The following is a 23,786-nucleotide window of genomic DNA, read 5'->3' as shown; positions in this document are numbered from 1 at the left end:
GGAAGGAGCTGGACGTGCTCAGTCTCCTCCATTCCTCCTGCGTTACATATCTCCCAAACAACAGCAATCCCCTTGGTCTTTCTTCATGTGTAATGTTTTCTAGTGCACAGATCAGTCTTTTTTGGGGTCTCTTCTCTCCACAAATGATGATAAAATCTTGCATACTGTTGCTGTACAAACTTAAAAATGACTGCTGCTCCTTAGCTGGATTTTGGGCGTTTCTGCGTATATCTTACCTGTCTCTTGCAATCTGCATTTGTGCCAGATTCCAAGAATCTCCCACGGGAGATGTCACCATCGCTGTTACTTACTTCCTCTTGGATGTTATCGTAGAAGAAACGTTTGCCTACTAAATCAACTTGATAAGAGAAAGGGGAACAAGAGACTCACTCTTACTAGACGGGGTGTGTTTATGGCAGCTTTGAAATTCCTTGAATGTTACATTAAAAATAACCAAGCAGAAGTATAGCTGCTCTGAGCGTTTGCTGCACTTGCAACTTTCAGATCCCATCTTTCTGTGAAACGCAAGGAAAAACACTTGTCACAGGGGTGATCTCGCATCCTCCTCCAGCTCCCCTTGTACCAGTTTTGGGATCAACCTGATCCTACTGGTGTGCCAATTCAGATAATTAAACGAGCAGAAAATTATCCCTACAATAAGGTGAACCATTTCCTATGAGATGGGGTCTCCCATTCCCCAAAGGAATGAGAAAAGGCATCTCGGGTGTTTTCACGCTCACCATGTTGTTATTCCCACCCCTCTCCTTCAGCATCACTTGGGCTGGTTGCATTTCCCTCTGCTTTTCCGGAGCTCCAAGACTCTCCTCCATGCTCCCATAGGAAGCCCACGGGAGCCAGCTGGGTGCACAGGAATGCCAAGGGCACACTTACAACTGGAGAACCAAAGAGAGCCCAAGATTGTGCTCTGTCCTACTTTTGATCGAAAACCAACTCCTTGCTCTTCAGTGGCTTGGCTTTCTTCCCGAGCAGAAGTTAAACAAAAGTCTCCTCCACAGTCTCCCTCCTGCTGTTGGCATCGTAATTTGCTGGGGAAGTGTAAGTAAATGCACGAGGGCCAAGTCCTGCTGACTTATTTTAAGCTCTTACAAAACACCAGCATCGCTGGTAGATGAGGCAGAGGCAAAGTACTTCCCAACCTACTTTGAAACCACGTGTGGAGCACCCAGCTCCAAACCTTCTGAGTCAAGCAGGTCAGACCCCAGTCGTCGCTGCCTTTGCAGCTACCACATGCTCAGTGTCCCCCTACCCTCCCAAACAGCGCTCCGGAGCCAGGTTACGCTCTGTTGGCCGTAAAACACCTCAACAGAAGTGACCTTGGGCTGAGCGCGAGTTAACCACTGCTGCCGGAGCTCAGCGTGGCACGGCCGCTGCCCCCCAAAGCTCCATCCTTGGGCAGCTCCATGCACCCCCAGCAGCGGAGCTCCTCACTGGGGCAACCCCGTGGCGGGGACAGGCAGGACAAAAGGTTTCCCAGGCTGTGCCTTGGGCTGTACCTCGCCTTCTGGGTTGGGCAGGCAGGCAGGACAGCCCCAGCCCAGCTGCAGGAGATGCCTGCGGGAACTATTTAGCAACTCCCTTCATCGAGGACCATGCTTCGGAGGGCACAAGGGGCTCGGCTGCAGCGCTTGCCCTGTGGCTTTGCAACCCTAAATTTGACTGATCAACCACCCAGCCGACAAAATCCATGGCTTTTCATGAAAAACCCGGAGAAGGAAAACCCGAAGAGGCGAGGAGCAGCTGCCAGAGAGGACCTGGCGTGCAACCCATGGCAGCGCAGCGTGGAAACCGTCTGCGGCTGAGGCAGCCTCTGCCCCACTTCCCCATCCCGGGGCTGTGTTTCACTGACGTGAGCAAGGCCACTTCCTGCCAGGTTTGCAACACAGGCAGCAGGGAAGGCAGAAGTACGGGCAGAAGGGAGCTAGAGAGAGCCTGAGCAGCACCACAAGGAAGGACGAGGAGAGGGGCAAAACCCAAGACGCGGCCGGGGACCCCACGTGCTGTTCCCACCGCGCCATGTCCCTGGTTGAGACGATCCGGCTGTGGCAAGAAGGGGTGTGCGCGGCGGACGGGAAGGAATGGAGGGCAGCCCTGGACGCCTTCATGGCCGTCCAGAACCCCCCTGCCAAAATCTGCTTTAACATTGGCTGCGTCCACCTTGTTCTGGGGAAGCTGGCCGAGGCGGAGGAGGTAAGGTACAGCCCTTACAGTCACTACTCTGCTCACAGGCACCAGTGAGTCTGCACGCGGACCTGCCAGACAGATAGATGCGGTGGGAAAGGGAGGAATTAAGGGCCATGGTCTGACTAAGGGAAGGATTCAGGGCCTTTTAAAGTGGGGATGAAGTGTGACACCCCTGGGCTGTTCCTGCTGGACCTGTTTTCTCGGTGGATCAAAGGTGAAGCAGGAGAAGAGGTGCACGGCTTGCTGCTTGCACTCTCTCCCTCCCAGATGTGACAGCAGGGCACTAAGCTGCCGAGCGAGCAGTAGCAGATGGTTCCAGCTCAAAAAAATTAGGAGCCTAGTACAGGCTCCACCATCCAGTGCCCAGCGCTGTAGGGAGCCATAGCCCAGAGCCCAGCTCAGGCCACTGAGCTAAAGCAGGACAGGTATAACCACTCTACACCCTCAGTTTTTTAAAGCTTTCTCACCCCCTTTTTGTCCCCCTCCTACCTCCATGCAGGCATTCACCCGGAGCATCGGCTGTGACAAGCACCTAGCAGTGGCTTATTTCCAGCGGGGGACCGTGTTTTACCGGAGGCAGAAGTGAGTGGAAGGGTTTGAAGTTTCTTTTTTTGCCACTTGCAGAGATGCCAGCCTTTGGCTGAGGACGGCCCCAGGCAGGTTGGTACCCTGGGGCCTTGAGGTAAAACAGGCTCTTGTTCATCAGCAGTGCAGTCTTGGGATTAACACCAACCTTGGAGCATCTCTCCTCCCCCTGGGGTGTCCAAAAACACTACAAGGAGATAGGAGAGACCCAACTAAACTCAAACAAGTTTAAGTAAAGACTTAGAGGCATCTGCGAGGGATGCCACCATGAGGTGGTGATGCCCTTGTCCTCTGCTCCATAGCCATGAAGATGCCATCAAAGATTTCAAAGAGGCACTGGCCCAGCTGCGAGGCAACCAGCTCATCGACTACAAGATCCTGGGGCTGCGGTACAGGCTCTTTGCTTGTGAGGTGAGAAAGACTTGACCAGCAGTTTTGATCCCAAAGGGTTGTTCGCTATCTCAAGAAATCTAAGGAGAAGACAGCCAACCTCTCTTTGTGCCTTGCAAAAAAGCAAGCAAACTGGTGCAGTGCTCTGTGCGGTGCCACCACCCTGCTGTCCTCTCCCTCGCCACACTCCTGGCAATGGTCTGGCTGCTCTAAAAGCTCATTTCCTTGCTCCCATCCCTCCGGCAGATACTCTACAACATCGCGCTGGTGTACGCCACGATGGAGGACTGGAAGAAAGCTGAAGAGTACCTGACACTGGCCATGAGTATGAAGAGTGAGCCCCAGCACAACAAGATCGACAGGGCAATGGAAGCCATCCTGGTAAGGAGGAGCAGGTCTTGCAGCCATTGTGTTTGCTCACAGCAGCCCCACAGGGAGGAGGGAGAAAAATACTAGTGACAGAGAAACTGCCTTTTACCTCTGGCTTTAGCAGAGCCGGAGAAAAAAGCAGTGGGCTGAGCAAAATGTGGGTGTCATAGTGCGATATGAGTTGGTGGGAAGAGCTTTGGGTCCCTGGGGAGGCAAGGATGGGAAGACCGGGTTAAGTGGACCACGTCAGGGCTGGGGTTGGGCTGGCACGGTGGTGTTTTGACTTTATGGAGAGAGACTTTAACCCCAGAGGTAGAAAGAATGGGACATTAAGCAGTCCCTGCTCTCACCTCTGAAGAGTGCTATGACTTCTCTGTGCTACAGAAGCAGAAACTCTGCGAGCTGGTGGCCATTCCCGCAGGGAAGCTGTTTAGACCAAATGAAAAGCAAGTGGCTCAGCTGGAGAAGAAGGACTACCTGGGAAAGGCTATGGTAAGAAAGAAGCATCTTATTTATTCAGGACAAGCCTGTGGGCTGAGGAGAGCTGCTGACCACCCTCTCACCACCCCTCTGAGCTGCTGTCTGCTGCCTGGTGGGCAGCCAGAGCTATGGAGCTGGTTCATGCCTCAGGGATCCTCCCGGGCATGGAGGGAGGGGTAGCACATAGGTGTCTCATGGGGAACAGGGACTCTGCAAGACTAGAGGAGCTAAAAGCATTTTTCTGCAGAGCATGGCCTATTTTCAGTTTCTCTCCTTAGCGAGACATAAGGGACAGTCAGTCAGCAACGAGCTGGAAAGATTCTGCTGGAGCTTCAACTCGAGCCAAGATTTTTTCAGGGGGAAAAAGAAGCTATTTAACATCTGACACCCACAAATGACCTCCAGCTCTTCCCCTGCTCCATTTGAAAGGGGCTTTTCAGCTCAGAGAAGCGAGTAAGCTTTTCTCCCATGAGTGTGCAAAATCCAAGCACTGGGAGATCATCCTTGAGCTCAGGTCCTCGGAGGCAGCGCTCCTCCAGAAAGGGAACCATTGGCTGTGCAGGCACTGGGGAATCTGACGACCAAGAGCTAAGCAGCTCCTTGGGTGTCAGGGGAACCCCAGAAACATGCAGACAAACATTTATGAATTTTCTAAATCATGTTTAAAGTCACCTATAGGAGGTAAAGGCTTGAGCTGGACACTTTGGCTCCCTTCAACATTTGTGATTAAAACATAAAGGGAAACTTTTAGGTTATAATGGCTCTAACCACAGTAACAGCAAAGCTAAGAGCTGAGAACTTACCACAGCTGAGAGGTGAGCTTTGGTGCCAGAAGCACTCAGCCTGTAGTCAAAGATGCTTAGCCTAAAATCACAGCTCCTCTTGAATCTGAAGCATCCTGAGGAATTTGGCTTGGCCAACAGCAAAGGAGAAGGGTGGACATCGGAGGTCTAAGAGAGGTCTACAAGCACCAAGTCACTAACCTGTCTGTCTTTGGCTCTAGGTGGTGGCATCCGTGGTGGACAAGGACGATTTTTCAGGATTTGCTCCACTCCAACCACAGGTAAGGCACCACCAGTGAAAGTTCAGGGGGACGTGGGGATGGGTATCATCCCACAGCTTGCCAAGGGCTCTGGCTCACAGTAGGGAGCAAACAGCAGCATCTCCACCGTGAACTTTCTGCTACTGCTGTGGGGAGGAGGCGGGCACTGCCTCCACATCTCAGCTGCTCTCTCCATCATCAGAAAGCACAGCCCAAACCCACCTACGTCTGTGGTTGAGGTTAAGCTGGTTCCCTGAATGCAGAAGCAGTGGCCTGGCGGCACGTCCTCTGCCCCCGCCGTTGCTGTGGGGTGACGGCTTTCGTCAGGGAGCTGTTTCAGACCCTCCCCCTAAGATTCATTAGGGTTCATCTGTCTAAGCTTGAGTGGAGAAACAAGAGCAGTTCTGTTTCCATTCTCCATCCTCCTCCCAGTTCCTGAAGCCACTTACATTTTCCGTGCCATTTTTCTGATGATGTAGCAGCATCTTCCCATCTCTAAAGGCGCTCGAGAGTTTTTACAGGAGCTTTTTGGAAGGATACAGGGAAGTGCGGCCGCTGCAGCCTGCGGCACCATTACACAAGATAAAATATGCTCTTCTCAATGCAGCCAACTGTTGACACCTCGCTACAGGAGTCAGGCCTATTTCAAGTAGCTTCTTCAGAGGCCAGAGACCTTAAATTACCTCGGCAGGAGAGACCATAAAGCACTACAGCATAGGATTTTACAAGCAGGGTAATGGGAAAATACGGGGAAGCACAACTTAGTTTAAACCAGCTGATCTCAAATCCTTGATCTCAACACTCTGTGAGCTCAACCCAAAATCAAGAGTGAAAACAGGATTGTGTCTGAAAACCAGCCGCAGGTGGAAGAATTAGGAAACTGCTCCTTAGAAGGAGCAAAGCCAGTGATATTCCTCATGGCACTTAAGGCAGCTGCTTTATGCATCAGGGTGGCAGAGAGCTGAAAACCTACTGCAGCCAGCTGCAAAGCAGCAGAAAACTCCCTTTAGGTTCAAATCGTCTGACCTGACACCAGCGCAGGGAGGAAGGAACTGTGTAGGGGTGATGGCAGGCATGGTATAAGGCTGCAGGACATTTCTGCAAAGCAACTGAAATCCTCCAGGTTACTGATCATTTTCTTTTTGTCTTCTTGTTGGCAGGCCTCTGGTCCCCCACCCAGGCCCAAGACCCCAGAAATCCTCACGTAAGTTGAATGAAGGATAGACAAAGATACTAACCCACACAGCCAGGTCCAACCCCATCCTGCACCATCGCAGCCGAGCGCCCAGCTGGCACCCAAAACTCAGGGGGGACTGGGAACAGATCATAGAAACACGGAGGTAGAGGTCTGGGTTCCCCCTACAAAGTAAAACAACAATGTCACCTGCTTTCCTGACCTGTCTGCTGCTCCTGCACCTAGGGCCCTCAAAGGGCAGCCGCACCGCGTCCTGTACGAGTTCATCCCCGAGACTGCTGAGGAGCTGCAGGTCCTGCCGGGAAACATTGTCTTTGTCCTGAAGAAAGAGAAGGACAATTGGGCTACGGTGATGTTCAACGGAAAGGTACCGGGGCATGCTTGGCAGGAGGGGGCAGATGCTGTGGGGTTCTGCAGAGGACTTGCAGGGCGAAGCCTTGCCATCAGCAATTGAGTTTCTGACTTAAGTCCCTTATGTCTGCCCTGGCTTAAGCCACATGGTTCAGTGAAACCCATCCAACCTGCAGCAACTAACCTTCAAGCCTCAGGGACTCTCCTGCAGTCAGGGCAGGGCGAGGACAAGCTCAGTTGTGTCCTCCAGCAGTGGGTTGCCTCCTTGCCAAGCAATCCCCACTCATCTCTCCTTCCCCCCCAGAAAGGGATCGTCCCCTGCAACTACCTTGAGCCTGTGGAGCTCCAGAACAAGCTGCATATCCAGGTGAGGAGGCCCAGGAGGAGATGGTGTCCTGGGGAGGGCAGATCCCCACACATGCACCCACCACCTATTCCGGGCCTTCCAGCAGGACCCATACCTGCAACTCCCTCCTCCTCATAATGCTGGAGTTGGTCCTTCTGGCTCATGGTCACCTTAACATGAGCTCAGAGACCTGCAAAATCTGGGCAGATGGTGTGTTGATGGTCCCCTGGGTGGTGGTTGGCAATGCCAGGGAGATAAGGGGTAGCAAAGTCACCCCTCCCCAGTTCAAGACTCCAAACAGGCCTCGGGAAAATAGGGGGTTGGAGAGTGGGCTCCATGAGGCAGCAGTGCCCCAGGTCCCTTAGGAAGGGTGGGATTGACAGCACTACCTTCTTCCCATCCGGCACAGGAAGAAACCCCTCTTGAAGCAGAGATCCCAGAGTCACCCAGCTCTGCCGCTCCAGAGAAGCCGCGGCGGCCAGCACCGGGTCAGTGAGGGGGAGCTGAAGGGATGGGGGTGCCTTAGGGGCAAAACACCCAGCAGCAAGTTTGAGATGGTTTCCTTGGTGCCATGACCTCACACTTTAAGACCAGGGCTACGGCTCATCTCAATCTTGTTCCCAGACCCATCTGCAGTCAAGGATGGGGAGACATTAAAGCAGGAAGCAGAGACAGCAGCTGCAGTGCTGAGTAAAATAGAGCACGTGGGTCCCCAAGGAAAGCAAGTCCCTCCATGCTCTTAATTAGCACAGCAACTAATCGGAAAAAGGGCCTGGGGATAGGAACGGGGCCCCAGTTGTCCAAGTCTTGAAGTAGAAGGTTCCTTACGGGTTTCTCCTTATAGCAGGGCACCTCCGATGATTTTAGTGCTGCTGTGAGTTGGGCTAGATTTGAAGGAGCTCTAGTTGCCCTGGGAAAGGGATTCCTGGCTGATGCTACCCCGGTCTCCCATGTCCCAGGCCTGGGGCACCAGGGCCACCGCATCATGCCCAGCACACTTGGTTCAGGATGTTGGGAAGCCAAAACAGGGCTCTGCTGCCTGTATCTGCACTGCTGCAGGAGCGCTCAGGTGCACGGTCCGAAATTACTGTTTAAAGCTGGGGACCGTGTGTGTCTTGGACACGTGAGAATGCGAGCTCAAACAAAGAGCTGGGAGGAAGCATTGTGAGTTGCCCTTTCCAGAAAACATCACGCGGTGCTCAGATGTAGAAGCCTGCGGCTGAGCCGCGAGTTCCACACCACTGCAGGAAAAACACATTTGGGGTAGAAAATACCACTGTGCAGAGACTGTACTGCACGGGTGTTAACCTGCTGCAGTTTATTCTGGCTATTGATGGCCAACCTGCCAAAAAAAACAGGAATATGTGGACAACCAATTGCCAAGCCCCCTGCTCTGAGGTGGGCCTGAGCCAGTCGATGGTGGGGAAAGGTGTACCAAAAGACCACTAATGACGGGAGAGGGCTCGTGTCCCAAGCAGCGCAGCCTCATAGGCGGTGCAGTGGTAAAGTTGATACAGAAGATGGCTGCGGCTCATGGGAGTTAAGGGAAAACAGCTCAGGCACCCAACAACCTCAAAGAGCATCTTTATGGCACCAAAAGCCATCGCAGATCTAGCAGCGGGACTGCATTCAGCAGCGTAGCTCTGTCTCTTCCCATAACGAGCACAGTCGTGTCAAAGCACTGACAAAACGGAGAGCAGATCCTTGTGAAGAGAATTCAACAGATTGGCATAAAATCACCCTACCCGGAGGTCTGAATTTAGCTTTACAACCCCAGAGAAGGACAGGGATTGCCTCCAGTCTTCAGTGTGGACCTAGGGAGATCAGAACAGCAAAGAGCAGCTGAAGGTTTTGGGTTTTTTTTGTTTTTAAGTCCACCCAGGAAGGACATCTCACCCCTAAAGTCCCATCCCTGTAAGAGGGAAGGCACAGAGCCCAAACCTCTGCTCAGTGGTTATATCTAAATCTAACAGATGAAGCCCATCGCAGCTGATGCTGCATCCGTTCAAGGGACCACTGCTGGCTCCGGGGTTGGTTGATGTTGCTGCAGATCATGATGGGTGTTGAGGACAGGGCATGCAGGAGATCTGAATGTGTATTTAGGCACAGAGCAGCAAGGCCTACTCTGTCCCACTTGCTCAGCCACCTCCTTCATCCTCCACAGACTACATTCCTGCTACTGCAACGCAGCCGAGAGACGCAGCAAAGGTAACATCTCGTGAACGCAGACCCTGAGATCCTGTTGGCATTACAAATCTGCATTTATTGCACGTTGAAAAGTGCTGGCATGCCTGGCCAGCACCATGGCCCTGGAAATGTTTCAGGTTTTCATCATTCAGGAGCTTGTCCGAAGCACAACAACAGGGCTAGGGGCCAGCAGGTCATCAGGACCCAAAGAGGTGACAAGGGTTGCTTTTTGGGAGTTCTCCTCCAGGTCCGCTCCCCGGTGGACCCGAGGCTGTCAGCAGACCCCTTGTACGACTCTCACCTTGGTTGACCTGCGGCATTTGAGAAGGGAGAAAAAGGAGAGAGCTTGGCTGTAATGCCCATGCTCCTGGGCAGGGTCAGCGCATCAGAAGCTCACGCTGGGGAGAGAGATGGAAAAATACGACAAACCCAACTCAAAAAAAAGAATGAGGGGGTTGGAGGGTGGACACACCTTGAATTTGGTCACCTGAAAGCCAAAAATTTAGTTACCAAGTGCCTAATCTCTTACTGTGCTCTCTCCTGGGACAAGCCCAGGGCTGCCAACCAGCGCACATCCAACCATAGCTTGGGTGGCACTGCCACTGACCTGCCCCAAGGGAAGTACCAAAGGCTGTACATGCTAGCAGAGATGTCTCCCCAACCAGTAGCCAGTTGATGCCCCGCAGCTCAGAGCTGATTCAAGCGACCACAGTTTCAACATCCCAGTCCCCTCTCCCTACCCTCACCAAGCCACGCAAGCTCTGACATTCAGTTTACCGCCTGCAGGAGGCCAAAGCAGCCATCTCCAGCCCCCACATCCTCAAGGTGCATTACAAATACACGGTCGCCCTGCAAGTTGAGCCAGGCCTCTCCTACACAGAGCTCCTGGACCTGGTTTGCAAGAAACTGGAGCTCCAGCCCGAGCACACACAGCTGAGGTGAGGTGCTGCCCGCTGCAGGAGCTGTGTTTTCAGGGCTCCCACCCTTTACCCTACGTCCTCTGCACACCCAGGTACAAGCCTGCAGAGAGCCAAGCGCTGGTGACACTGAGCGCAGATAACCTGGAGGCAGCTTGGAGCCAAAGCAAGGACAACTGTCTGACAGTCTGGTGCGACATCACAGAGGTCAGTCATGGCTGGTGGTGGCGGCCACCTTTTCTGCCCGCTCCCGGCACGGAACCTAAGCAGACGTTGCCTTTGCTTTCCTTGCTGCGAGCGCAGGCTTGTGGCTTTCAAAGCAAGGCAGCGACCTCATGAAAGGCAGAGGAGCAAAGAGCGGGCAAAGAGGAGAAGCAGGGCTTGTGTCTCTTACCCTGGTACAAAGAAAAAGGAGAAGCCAAAAGGTGTCCTTACCAGCTTATTTCCTGCCCTAGGGAGAAGGGTTTTTACTGGACAGCAAACCAGAGGAGTCACTGCAGGAGCCAGCACTGGAGGAGACAGGACCAACCCAAGTTGTAGCCCAGTACAGTTATGAAGCCACCCAACCTGAAGACCTGGAATTTCAGGCGGGAGACGTGATACTCATTTTATCCAAAGGTAATCGTGCTCTTCCTGCAATAGGGGAGGGGAGGGACCTCCCAGCTCTGGTGAGAGCATGGGTCTGACCCTGAGATGTCGAGCACCTGGAACAGCTGCTGCTCAGTTCAGTGGAAGTTGTGCGTTCCCTACATCTGCCAGTCAGGCCAAAAACTCTCAGGTATTTGGTCAGACACTGGACGCACGTTCTTCAGTGGATCCTACAAGCCTCACTGGGGACTTTGATCTCTTTCCCCAAACCCTCCTGTCCTCCAAACAAACTGTTCATGCTGCAGACCTGCAGAGCAACAGCCTGGCTCAGGCAGTCTTCACTAACACCAAAGTTCTCCTGCAAGTTGCAGTTTGCGACGTTTAGATGGAAAACAGCCTGCTCAGATTTCTGCCACAGGGCACTCTGAGAAAGCTTGCACTGCATGCAAACACTTTACAAGATGGGTTAGAAAAGAAGCTTGCAGAGATTGCATGAGCATGAGGTGGCAGCTGGAAGCCAGGGGAAAGGACAACCCAAAGACACATGAGAGTTGCTTTCCTTCACATTGCTAAGAGCTTTGTCACTGAGCTTCCAGCTTCCAGATTCACAGGGCAAATTTGCTCCATCCCCATGAAAGACAAAAAAAAAAAAAAAAAAAAAAAAATCCAACCTACTGAGGTGTTTCTAGCTTCTTCTTTGCATGCTCCTGCTGAAGGACAGGGTTTTCGGCTTACCAGGCAGTTCTCTGGAGCCACAAGACAAGCAGGAGCTAAAGTCTGCAAGATTGCTTTCTACAAGTGCCTTCTTCCACCACAACGGCCTTGTGCTGTAGCAGCAGCAGAGGTCCTCCAGCTCTACTGTCGGCTTCCCACCCAAGCGTCAGTGTTAACACACACTTCTTCCAACATATTTGCATCACACCCTCATTTCTGCCACCCCCTTCCCCAAACACTTTCAAGACAGGAGAGTTTCACTTGAGCTGTGTTTAAGCTTACCGATCGCAGTTTATTTTTTAAAGGAGATGCCTCATTTTGGCTGCCGCCCCCGCAATGGGAAAATGCTCTTACTCCTATTCCTCTCACCTGGCACCTTTTTCTGGCTGGTTTTCTTTTTAAGGGTACAATCTTCCATTAGCCTCAATCCTCTTCGATATTAGTCTTTAGTGCTTCTATGAGAATTGAGGCTTAAATACAGACTAAATCTCAGCAAGATCTAGAACATGTTTTTGAATTGGATCTTTTCAAGCCTGTGCAGAATGCACAGGAGGGAGGACAAAGTTACCATGCTTCAGCAAAAGCTGCTGGTGAGCCCGTATCAGGTGAAGAATTACATACAGACCCTGCACAGGGCATTTGTTTCCCTCCTCAGTTGAGCCTGAGTGAAATCAAGACATCAGAAATAGTTTTAAAGGCAAAACAAATATGATACTTTGCTATATGTAGCTCTATCCCTAATTTGTGCTGGCTGGCAGGCTTCAGCAGCAGCACACAAGCAATCATAGTCCCCTCTCCACTGCTGTACAGGTGAGTTTTTGCACTGTACAACATTGATGACTCCCCCCACCCCAAAATCCTACTCTCTCCTTCACTGCTGAGCTAAATATTTCCCAACCAGCAAGAGTTTTCAGAGCTCCTATGCTTTACTCAATCCAGGGTAGCAGACAGAGGGTTTTGTTTTGGGTGGGTTTTGTTTTTTTTTTTTCCTTTTTTAATATGAACATGGAACAGCAGGTAAAAATACACTTTAGTTGGCATCTTGAAGACGACAGCCCAAGGTCTCAGATCCTTGCTCTCCACACTTTGTTTCCGTGGTCTTCTATTCAAAGTAGTTTCTAAGCCCCTTGGTCTCTATTTTTATCTACTTTTCCCACTTTCATCTGGCAGTGCATTCTTTCTTACCTTACAGCTTTGCTTTCTACCTCATTCCTCCCCAGCCCCTTTCTCCACATTCCTCTCTTTACCAAGCTTTAGCATGGCTAAAAGGTTTATCAGCAGAAAACCTTAAAATGGTGATCTCAAGCCTGTCTGTAGCACATGGAGGTTATTATGCTCCTGTATATCCCTAGGGTGACAAAAACTGTGTCGATTTTATCTTCCAGTGAATGAAGACTGGTTAGAAGGCCAGTGCAATGGGAAGATAGGCATCTTCCCATCCGCTTTCGTTCAACAGTCTAACACTAAAGACCCAGAGATGTGATTTCAGAAGAGCTTAAAGTCATGGACATGGAAAGAAATTAAGAATTCAACTGTTGCAATTAAGAAGTTTCCATATTAATCACTGCATCTGAAGATGAACTTTAAATATTATTGCTACTTGTATTAAAAGCTTTATTTTTTTATTTTACCTTTTGCATTGTTCTCTAAAACAGGTACTTATTAAAAAGTTGCTAATTGTCTTCCGGTTAGGAATACATTCAGTCCTAAAACCTGTGCTTGCCAAGAGACTTGCTCTGTCCCACCTGCCCTACCCTTAACAAAGCTTTTATACAGACATGCTGGCAGCCGGGAAAACCCTTGAGAGGGTGGTGCCACTTGCATTTACAGCCCTGCCAACAGATCCAGAAGAGGAACTGGCATTCAGGAAGCTGAAGACCAGGCAAGGCTGAACAGCATTTGCTTCCTTAAAACATTACTGCCAACCCCAAGAGCTTAAGGGACACCGTGCAGCCTCACCCTGCTCCAACTGACAATTCACTTCAAAATCACACTGACTTTGAAAACCCCCACCAATAAAAGTATACACATTTTGTTTCACCTTTGGGAGCCGTATCTCAAAGCTTTTTCTCAACAGTCAGAAGAGACAGTAACTGAGAAAGACACTGCCTGGAATCTCAGCAGGTCATACAGCGGCCAAGTTGTCTTCATTATAAAAGCCTACACAACTTTGATACCCCCTTCCCTATTCAAGAGGTTTGCCCCACTCTGTCCTTGGCACTACTTTCACAGTATTTCACCTTCCCCGGCTCCTGACAGCTGGTACTTCGGGCATTTTAAAATTATCTACCGTGCCCCATCCTCAAAACACGCAAGCTGTAGGTATGGCCAGTCACCTACAGCATTGGGAACACTTTCCTTTAAAGGTGCTAAGGGCAGCGGTTTCCCCACTTCAGATCCTATCACACAAGTTTGGGACAACCCCACTGTCCCAATAACCTAAGTATCATACTTATTTTTAAAGGAACTTACTCTGAAGAGCTGTCTGGATACAGTGAACACCTGTCATTTCAAAACCAGAACATCTCTGTAGTTTCCTTTGACACATTTAGAAGTATGCTGTTTCAAAACTGGCTGCAAACAGCCAACATCCCGAACTGCAGGCAGGTCGACAGCAGAAGGATCTGTGTCCTCCAACTCCCCCTGCCTGTGCTCTACCTGGTTCAGTCTGCAACTGAAGAAGAGCTTCGCAAGCTACTCCCATCCCAGATTTTTGGTTCAGTACATAAAACGCATTGCACACAGGCAGTACGAAACCATGATCTAATTATCTGCACTGAGCCCAAGCCAGAAACTGTTATTTATTTAGTTCTCTTTCAAATAGAAAAAAAAAGAAAAAAATCAACCTCTCAACTTCTGACTTCTCCAGAAAAATAATGCATTTTTATAAGCCTGCAGCCAAGTTACACAGGAAATAAATGCTACACACAGACCTGGGTGGAGAGAACATGGTTTAATTAAAGGCAAAGCTGATTTCAGCAGCTGCAGTTCTTGCACAGACAGACAATAAACACAAAAAAAGCTTACGACACAAACCAGTTTCTGTTGGGGGCCCCTTCCCTCGCTCCCCCAGGCGTCGGAGGGCGGGAGGGGAGTCCCAGCCGAGTCGGACACATTCCCGAGGCTGGATGCTCATGCACAAGTGGAACGGTGCGGCTGGGACCCTGGCACTGCCGGGAGTGAGATGGCGAACCTGGTTAGCTCGTCTAGGGTGCAAGAGTCAGTGACGGTTCAAACACTGGAATGTCGCAGCTGCCTGGGTGCACAGCTCGATACACAAACCAGGAGGGCTGGAGGGAAGTACAGAGGGGTTTGGTTCACGTTACCACTGGGTGGGAACTTCACTTTTTGGACTTTTTAAAGGAAATACAGCTTCGAAATGCAACGAAGAACAGTGATGTTGCTAAGGTGGAGATCGTGGGGGAGCTGCTCATACCCCAAGAGGGGTATCGTGTCTCCTCCGTCTTCCCTTTTTGTATTTTTTGGGGCTGCCCAGACTCCAGTGTCACTTCGGCTTCTGCATGTGCTTTGCTCTGCAGCTGACTTTCAGCTCAGAGATCCTGAATCATCACACAAACCCCTACTGCTAAACACAGCAAATGGACATTGAGATTGTTTCCGTAACTTCCCTGGGAAACCTAACAAAAATGCTGTCCTTTTCTTTAACGAAGCTTCCAGTCTTCCTTCCCCCTAATAAATAGCAAATAAAACATTTTCCTTTTCCCTTCTGCACCTTTTAATCTATGAACAGCACTATGCTTTCTTCTGTGTGTGGGTTACACACTGTGTCCATGGGTGCCTTGAATTTCATTCTGGAACTGAAAGTTTGGGGCTGCAGCTGGGGGCGGGGGGGACGGGTTTCTGCAGAGCTGATGCGTGCCTGCGGGGGTGCGTACATTCCGCACTGTCCAGGCTGACTGTCGGCTTTACCCAGCCCTGCTGGACCCCTGACTATTTTCTGCAAGATGTTGCACATTGGTAATGAAACTACTAGCATCCAGCAAAGATAGGAGGATGGAGAGAGAAAGAAAAAAAAAAAAAAAAAACCAAACAAAAACCACTGAAAGCTTTCTACCTACCTATTAAAATGAGTCAGGCTGTGAATGCACAGACTAGCCTGCCCTTTGTGGGGCTAGCCACTATGCTACAGTAAAATGTACAGGAATCAAACATTAATTTAAAACCCCATAGCAGTTAACTTGCTTGTCCAGCAGAGTGCTGCAATGCCCCACGTCACCAATTATAGCTCAAACACCTGCTAAGAGGAGGGCATTTCATGCTGGAGTCTCTAACCTACCCATGGGCTGGCCAAAGCCTTTGGGTGAAAGGTGAAGTGGTGCCAAGTGCCAGACTCTCCTTCATGAAACTCCTTCGCTAGCCCAGGAGATAGAGCCCCACCTTGCCACCAACCACCTCTGACCAGAGCAGCAACTGGGGCTTTCATTGCTACACACTGACTACAAAGCACGTCTGTGTACGGAAGAATTCAGTGTGATCTTACTACTGAGATAGTAATAAAGATGTTCAGGAGTAATTTCAACTACATTCTCAGTCAGCAAAGCAATCATTAATGGATTCCTATTTTATCTCCCCAAAGAGAGGAAAAGGATTGAGAAGTTCTCATTGGCTTCTCCCATCTGCCCTTCATTCTCAGCTTTTACTTCCCATGTGGCTGGGGACATGCACGATGGAGAAGGTGAGAGGCGGTGATATCGGGTTACTGAGTGAGACAAACAGCAGTTCCTCTCTCCCTCCAAAGGGCCCAGGGATGGGAGAGTTCCTGATGTTGTTTTCTTGCACTGCAGACGTTTTGTGCACACTCAGTGGGTTGGTGGAGCACTTACGCCCTCCTGACAGCAAGGAACAGAAGAGAGGGCTGCCACCTGCACAGGACTGTGTGGGCCAGTCCTGCAAACCCAACATGCCATGGTTTATGGAGCCTTCGTTTGCAAGGGTTGCCACCTCTGTCTCAATGCGGCGGGTTCATGGTGCCTTGTCCACGTTGCTGCTTCTGCTTCTGCTGCATTAACAGCTGCTCCAGGGCTGAGGGTCCAGGATGCATCATGGAACTGGACCAGATGGACTAAAAACAAACAGCCAACACTAGCACCTCCTTGCGTTAGACAGCCCCCCTCTTACAGATGAGAAAGTGGAGATGGTCTTCTATATTCTCCCTCTTTATCACTCATACCTGGCTTATCATGAAAGTTATCCAGACTTCAAAGAAAGCTTTCTAAAAAGAGGCTCCCTGGAAGAAGCTCATCCTCCTCCAGAATCCTCATTACCATAAATATTCATCCCACATTAACAATTACTAATTTGAGACTAGTCAAAGCAAATGTTATAATTTCTTCCAGTTCTGCCAGCCTGGTCTCGTTCTAGAACATATTCTAGAACAGCAAGAACTGGAAAACTGTGACATCTTCCAGCACTGGTCACACCTCCCACATTGCCTGCATAAGTCAATCTGCAGAAAAAGCCTTTGGTTTCTGACACTGAACTCTGACACCTGCAATAGGCTAACACCCATCACTGGATCTTCTGGCCCCACAGACAAGCACCCTGAGCATTCCTGAGCACAGTTTCACTCAAGCATACCTTCAGGCTCTCCATAAGCACAGCTGAGGAGTCCTCCATAGCGGGAGGGCCTTGGGCTGCCCAGGTGCCACTGGCAGCACTGGACTGGTGCCAGCTGCTCTCTGAAGATGACGATGTTGCTGGGAGATAGTCCAGACCAAACCCTCCTATTGCTAAAATGGGAGAAAGACAAGTTCAAAGGAAACCACTGCAAAACAAAACCATCAGCTGGCTTCACGCAAGCCTGGAACCCACCACTTGCCTGGCTTATCTGTTTTCCAGCGGTCTGCAACTCTCCTGTCTCTGTTGTCTGGAGTCCCAATAGGTCCGAAGTTGGAGAAGGGAACAGAATTGTGGTTATGGGTTGGAGGGGAGCTTGGCAAGCTGCTGGGGTTGGAGGAGTGAGGAGACTGGCTGGCTGGTGTCGAATGATCTAGTGATTACAAGGCAAGAGGAAAAAGGTCAACAGAAACAGCAGGAGCTTCCTGATGTTTAATTTCTTAGTGCTGCTGCAAATACAGCCATCACCCAGTTTTCTCCAATGCTGAAGGTCAGTTTTTATTCCCTCCATTACACCAGCATAATGCAAATTCCTAAGTTCTGAGTGAAAATTTTTGTGCATATAAGAACAGAATGACTGTGTTTAATGCATACATGTGCTTACCAGAAAAACTAAAAACCAGGAAACCTCAAAAGGGCTGGCTAGCCAAAGTGAGTTTTCCCCATGTTTCTTGAAGAACTTTTCTCAAACTGAAAAAAAATACCTGTCTCTAAGCTTGACAAACCAATTTAAAAAAAAGACATTAGACCTTGAGGAGTTTTCAAGTTTACAGCTCAAACTCCCAAGTCTGTGAATGTTTACGCTTCTATGAGTCTTAAAGCAATTCAGACCAGAACCCAATACTGAGCAAGAGAGGAGAGCAAGCATGGAAAAGCTTATCTGCAGGCAGGAGAGAACGACACCTGAAGACAACACAGTATAGCAGAGTGGCAGGAGACTATGCAGTCTTGAATGAAGAGGTGAAGGGAGAGAAAGCTGAAACCACGTGAGCCATAAATCCTGCTAGAATAAAAGCGCTTTGCAACTCCTTCCATTTCTCCCACAAACGGTTATTCCTGGTTGGTTGCAAAAGTTTCAGTGCAACCAAAAATCTCATCCAGTGCAGATGTCATTTAAAATCCACTCATTACTTAGATTCAACTAATTCCTCCCCTCACGCTCTTCTGGATTTTTAGTGAGAATAAAATAATGACATAATAGTTTTGTTTTATGCCTTTAATATAATTACTAGGGAAAAAGCTGGTTTGCTTTGTAGGCTGCTTAACAGTAAAAAAAAAAAAAAACCCCAAACCCAAAAAACCACTGTCATATTTTCCTCCACACCCTTCAGTCATATAGTTTCTTTCTCTTTCAGATATCTACATTATGAAGTACAGTTCTTCCTGCTTTTTCCAAAGAAGCAACACTGAAAGTATATGGATGCTTGAGTTAAAGCCCTACCCCCAAATGCTTGTCAGGAATCTAAGTTAAAGACTTCAGGATTTAACACCTACAACTTTTATCCTGCAGGTTCTTACACTATATTAATTACAGAATCCCCTCATATTTCTGAAGATATATAAAGAAAAACAAACAGAAACCTTCAGATACCTTGTCAAGCAGGTATTTTTTTAATTTCCAGTTAAATGTAACTTGCAGTAGGTTCAGAATTAACTCAAATCCTCTTAAATCACTAGACACAAGGAAAACCATACCAGGATTACCTGAGCTGGCTGGAAGGGATGGAGACCATGGAGTCCCCTCAAAGAGAGAATATAGTGAAGTCTCCTGATGAGCAACTGAAGGGGTGACCTCTGTTTTTGTGCTGGTATTCATGTTTTTCCCATATACCTCATTGAACATGCTGTTATTTGGATATCTTTCCTGTAAAAAAAAATGAATGTAAGAGTTTTGGTATTGGATTTATTTCAAACACTAAGAGTGTACAAAGGAAACAACTACAGATCAGAATATTTTCCTAACTCGTTTTTCACTCCCCAGCCCCCTCTTCTTTGACTGTTTTATTTAACATGAAGTCCATCATATTCTGAGTAAAGACAGATTTCTCCTGACTGGACTGCAAAGCCTTCACAAAATCTTTAAATTCCCAGTACTCACAAAAATTGTACCAAGACCCTGCTCAGTTCTCTGGAACAGAACAGGCAATCCATTGCTCAGGAAATAAAAACCTACACACCATAATACTTTGAGATGAACCTTTTCAGTCAATTTCACAATTCTGCTAAGAGCAAGGGACCCATGAACTCGGCAAGATTCAACAGTATGTCTGCAGAACTATAGCTAGGATGAATTTGAGAAGACAACTGATAAAGGCAGAGATAACCTTGCTGATACAGACTGCAATTAGGCACCCATATAGATTTCTTTCAGGTTTTCCATTGGTTTGAACTAAAGGTTATCCCCATAGTTCTGCCATGTTACCTAGTTTAATGGTAAGCTCAAACAGCAAAGGGCTGCAGACTCTGGTCCTCACTTACCTGATTAAGAGAAAAGCCACTGAGGGACAGAAAAGACGACGACTGAGACATCAATTCTGATGGTTTTTCCAGCAGGGACTTCTTCAGAAATCAAAAAGGGAAAAAGAGCAGTTAGTGTTCAGTGTAGTGAGCAGGAAGAAAGTATGCTACCAAAAACTGCCAAGGTGTTTTTGGTCACATTTAAAACCTTAGTATTTTAGCTCCAGCACGCTGGAGGACAGAGGGGACAAACTAACAAATGCAGAAAATCAGTAGTTTCCCTACTAACTGTAATTAAAATCTAAATTAAAATCTAAAAACCAACAATTACAACAGCAGAGAGTCTCAGGCAAACCCCCACTGCCAGAACAGCTTTTCAAATCCTAAGTGTAATACTCTGTCTGATGCACCTAGAGGGGAGATTCCTGCCAAAAAACCCCTAAGGTTGTGTAAAACTTTGTACAAATGAGACAGGATCCTTCCCAGTGATCAGAGGACTCCTTCAAACATGATTAGACTCCTGTATGTTGCTACTGACAGAGTATTTTTCAGTTTTGAGTGCATCCCTGCTGTACAGACATTCTTGGACAGCAAGAGCAGCCAAGTGCTGTGATTTTTTAATGGGGTTAAAACAGTCCAAGTTTCATTTAGCACTCACTCATTTTCATTATAAATGACTGTAGAGAAGAAGGAAAAAACACCCAGCGTTTAAAACAGAGGTCCCAAAACTCTCCCTGGGGTTCCACATCAAGATATTATGGACCATGACCTTTTCCATCATCTATGCCACGCCCTCTCATACAGCTGTTATTGCCAGCATAATATTTCTCAGCTTTCTCTTCAGTTCTTACTATGATTAAGCAGTGAAAAATAGCATCTCTAAAACAAGCCTATTTAGGGAAGAAATAGGATCAGTTATCATCAATACAGAAACCAAAGAAAAATTATAAGGCTCAGCTGCTGGACAGTGAACACCACCAAATTTAGGCTGAGGATCACCAAGCCATAGAATTAGTGAAGCCACAAGTAAAACTGTGCGTGATCCAAAATGAAAGCTGTAGTCTTGTTCCAAATAAAAGCCCTCTTGCACTTATACCACCTCAGCATGTCAGATGTTTTTAAATTTATTGTTCAAACAACCAAAACCTGAACTAGCATTCCTCTCTCTTTAACATGGTCTCAGTATCTGGAATATCTTTGCTTTTATCCTGCAAACCTAAGACAAATAGCCTCATTTTCTTGGCAAGCAGCTCCTAGCTTGTTAAGATTTTCAGTGACAGCTCATTACTTTGAAAGCACATTTTAAAAGGCAGACAAAATTCACACTCTGCATATCCACACAGCTTGCACAGAGAAGAATTGCCTTCCATTTGTCAGCAGTCAGCAACAGCAGGAGCTTCAAAGGAAGCTGCTGAAGAAGCAGCTATTAGTTTCTTAGCAAAGGTATCTAATGAGACAGAAATGGGTGTCTATTTTGCTACTGGCTCCTTGGGATGGCACGTAAAATAACTGAGGAATAGACTTAATCAAAGATTTCAAGTAGAGTCACAAGTAACTCTTCTTTGTTACTGCTACTAATCTGAAATAGTAGTATTTAACGGACATGCCTATAGCCATACTAGAAAGGCGTACTGTATTTTCAGAGGCAATTTACAAATTCAGCAGCTCTAAGACCCTCCAAAGCTACTGAACTAGGAAGGTTTTAATACATAAATGTAGAAAAAAATCTCTCTGTCAAAAATTACTGTATTACTATAGGACTTACTGATTATTTAGCCAGTTGCTTGCAATTTTTTTCCAAAGCCATCTTGCTCTTTTACAATCTCTTCTGCATTTAGTAGGGCAGCTTCGCCCTGCCTTTATGGAATTTTTATATGCAGATTATAATAAGCCACACTTGTTCTGATGACTTCCCACAGCTGAATCTGTGCTCCCCCTTGCCCTTATTACTAAGCCCACACAACTGCAGAATAATGAGTGCCTTAAATGATGCATCAACATCTCTCCTGTGGACTGCACTTACAAAAAACCCACTGTTATTCTGATTTCTGAACAAATTGGGCCTGGATTCGGCCCAAGAGCTATACCGTGGGCCTTCAGCTGGTCTGAGCTCTCGCCTGAAGACTAGCTCAAGGATGAGGGAGGGAAGTGGACAGGAGGGATGGGGGAGAGAAAGGAGTTTCACATTTCTTATAATTTCACAGAAGAAAGAGATGCCAGTTAAGAGTGAGAAGCAGCAGTATTACATCAAATACATACAAATAGGCTTCGTCCAGGAAGAGAGGCGAGAGGCCCCAGCAGAGCTGGGTAAAGATCAGGAGGATTAGAGAAAATCAGCTCTTCCTCCTCCTCCAAGGCAGCCAGACTCTTTAACAGGTCCGGAGGAAGCAGAGGGGAGCTCTTGGGGTCCTAGTGACAGAAATGAGCACAGTGAGACAACAGAAGGCAGAAAGGGGATCAGCAAGAGACAGCAAGGAGAGGCTAAGCCACAGCAGGACAAGAGAAATTAGCAAGAGAAAGGCAGAAGGTGGCATGCAGAAGCGCAAGGTGAGAAAGTGGTGCAGCAGAAGTGTGTCAAGGTACACAGAGAGAAAACGCTGAGCAGAAAACATAACTAGCCACGTGGCCTAATGAGTCCTGGGAGGAGCACCATACCATCAAAATGATGGGCAGCTAGTTCTAATTAGTGGAGTGTGTGCTTCCCATTGCATCTATGCCAAATACTGAACCTGTTTCACATTCAAGGACAAGGAACACAAAATCTTACAATTATTCTTCTGTAGCTGACCTGTGAGTAATTTAGGTTTCAAGTAAAATCAGGTTTGCATCTTCTTCCCTCCTCTATTTGTGGAGTTCAAATCCCACAAGACATATTTCCAACTGCTAAGGGCTGCTACGCCAACGTACAGCTGACCAGAACACTGAGGCAAAAAAACCCTGCAAAGTGCTGGTCAAACTTGACATCTTGACTTTTGTGAGGGACGCTTAAAACACAAGCATCATGGGCGCAGCTTCTGTCTGTACTGCACTGCACTTGCGCCAAGGCAAGGTTTCCCTTTTAGAGATGAGAACAAGGCTTTGATCCCATCTCCATCTAAAAACCACAACCTGACATCACAGTAGAGGCAGACTTCTGTATATTGTCTGGCTTTTCTCTCTGAAGGATAAGCGAAGTGATCTCAGCTGACCTTCTGAAAATCCTGAGTGTATTTACAGAGGCGCATCTGACCAAAGGTTTAAAGAGGCCTCTGTTTAAGTTTCCTTATAAACATCACCAAAGCACTCACAGACAACTTCAGGACTGTTAAAAAGTAACAAAGATTGCAGGTTTATAAGCAGCAGCATGAAGCACAACTGCATGCACAGAAGCAAAGTATTCCATTATTGCAACCAAGACCTAAGGAAGTCACTCAGCACTCTCACTGTGTGGTGTGATTTGCAGGAAAAACAAAAAAAATAATCCAAGACAAGACTGCTCCTACCATCCTCGATTTCCAGCCTCAATCTGACTATTGCAGCCTCAGCCATTCAACACACTCAAGATGCTATATGGGTGTTAAGAGTTCATCTAATTCAACTGCAGCTATTTGGATGGCTTTTATGGTTTTCATCAGTTGCCAGACAAGAATTTTCCCCAAAACTATCAGCTGCCATGTTTCTCGACCTGACAGACATAGTGCAGATCAATGTCACATCTACACTGAACAAGACTTACACCTACTTGAAACCAAATCTTCAAGAGCCAGATCCCACACACAGCCAACTTAAAATGGAGAATTCATCACTGTTGGCTGGAATCCCATTTACTGATACCCCGCTCCCTACTAAAGCTCACATTGACATACGTAGGGCTACAGGGCATTCCTGATACAGGCAAACTCCTAGAGTTGTCAGGAATATCAGAGCCTCGTTGGTTTTCACCACTTATAGCATGGATCTTTACCTCAAAGGTCATCCTGGAGACAGCATCCTGCTCTGGGCGGAAGACTCCTTGCCGTTTTCCCCTCCGGTCCATGTTAGACTGCTGTGCCATCACCCTATTGTCAGCCATGCCATAGGAAGAGTCCCAGTAATATTCTGGCACCTTGACTTCTGAGGGGTTCTGGTTATATGGCTCCATTGGGAAAGGCTTCATTTTTTTCTCCAGAGGTTGCTGTTGCATCACGGGAGGCTGTAATGACTGTTCAAATAATTTTAGAGGGTCCTGGGCCTGCAGGTAGTAGGACTGCTTTACGGGCATGATCTTCCCCAGTGAGCCTTGGACTTGAGGTGGGTTCCAGAGCTGCTTTGATGAGTCTGTCTGCGGATACTGAGGAAGAGACGCAT

General features: G+C 48.1%; 2 protein-coding genes across 6 annotated transcripts in view; one reads left to right on the top strand and one right to left on the bottom strand.

Annotated features, from left to right (window-relative positions):
* Positions 1-1,949: 1,949 nt before the first annotated feature.
* NCF2 (neutrophil cytosolic factor 2) lies at positions 1,950-13,406 on the top strand. The gene is made up of 15 exons (XM_030033977.2): positions 1,950-2,208; positions 2,702-2,784; positions 3,090-3,198; positions 3,424-3,558; positions 3,931-4,038; positions 5,030-5,089; positions 6,229-6,272; positions 6,489-6,630; positions 6,919-6,981; positions 7,370-7,448; positions 9,125-9,168; positions 9,934-10,085; positions 10,160-10,271; positions 10,520-10,682; positions 12,752-13,406. Exons 1-15 carry the CDS (start codon positions 2,035-2,037, stop codon positions 12,847-12,849), a joined length of 1,566 nt encoding a protein of 521 aa, XP_029889837.1. The 5' UTR covers positions 1,950-2,034; the 3' UTR covers positions 12,850-13,406.
* An 898-nt stretch (positions 13,407-14,304) lies between these two features.
* The window catches only part of SMG7 (SMG7 nonsense mediated mRNA decay factor), a 55,788-nt gene continuing 46,306 nt past the window's right edge, over positions 14,305-23,786 (bottom strand). For 4 of the 5 annotated variants that reach the window (XM_030032823.2, XM_030032821.2, XM_030032826.2 and 1 more), the window contains 7 exons: positions 23,404-23,769; positions 21,720-21,869; positions 19,482-19,562; positions 18,708-18,867; positions 17,206-17,376; positions 16,965-17,116; positions 14,305-16,449 (listed from right to left, as the gene is read on the bottom strand). In XM_030032823.2, the coding sequence (XP_029888683.1) occupies positions 16,336-16,449; positions 16,965-17,116; positions 17,206-17,376; positions 18,708-18,867; positions 19,482-19,562; positions 21,720-21,869; positions 23,404-23,769 (1,194 nt within the window). In that variant the 3' untranslated portion in view covers positions 14,305-16,335. The remainder of the gene's footprint in view (positions 16,450-16,964; positions 17,117-17,205; positions 17,377-18,707; positions 18,868-19,481; positions 19,563-21,719; positions 21,870-23,403; positions 23,770-23,786) is intronic. The other variant, XM_041127768.1, reaches the window with a different exon arrangement.

Source organism: Aquila chrysaetos, chromosome 12, assembly GCF_900496995.4.
Source record: "Aquila chrysaetos chrysaetos chromosome 12, bAquChr1.4, whole genome shotgun sequence".
In the NCBI taxonomy this organism is placed as follows: domain Eukaryota; kingdom Metazoa; phylum Chordata; class Aves; order Accipitriformes; family Accipitridae; genus Aquila; species Aquila chrysaetos.
Note: the sequence above shows the minus strand (reverse complement) of the source record. Positions and strands in the feature narration are given on the sequence as shown.

Excerpts from the sequence above, each read along its gene's own strand:
- NCF2 (XM_030033977.2), top strand. The coding sequence starts at position 2,035 with ATGTCCCTGGTTGAGACGATCCGGCTGTGGCAAGAAGGGGTGTGCGCG. Across the intron at positions 3,559-3,930 it reads GGGCAATGGAAGCCATCCTG|AAGCAGAAACTCTGCGAGCT; the intron begins GTAAGGAGGAGC and ends TCTGTGCTACAG. Across the intron at positions 10,086-10,159 it reads CCCGAGCACACACAGCTGAG|GTACAAGCCTGCAGAGAGCC; the intron begins GTGAGGTGCTGC and ends CTGCACACCCAG.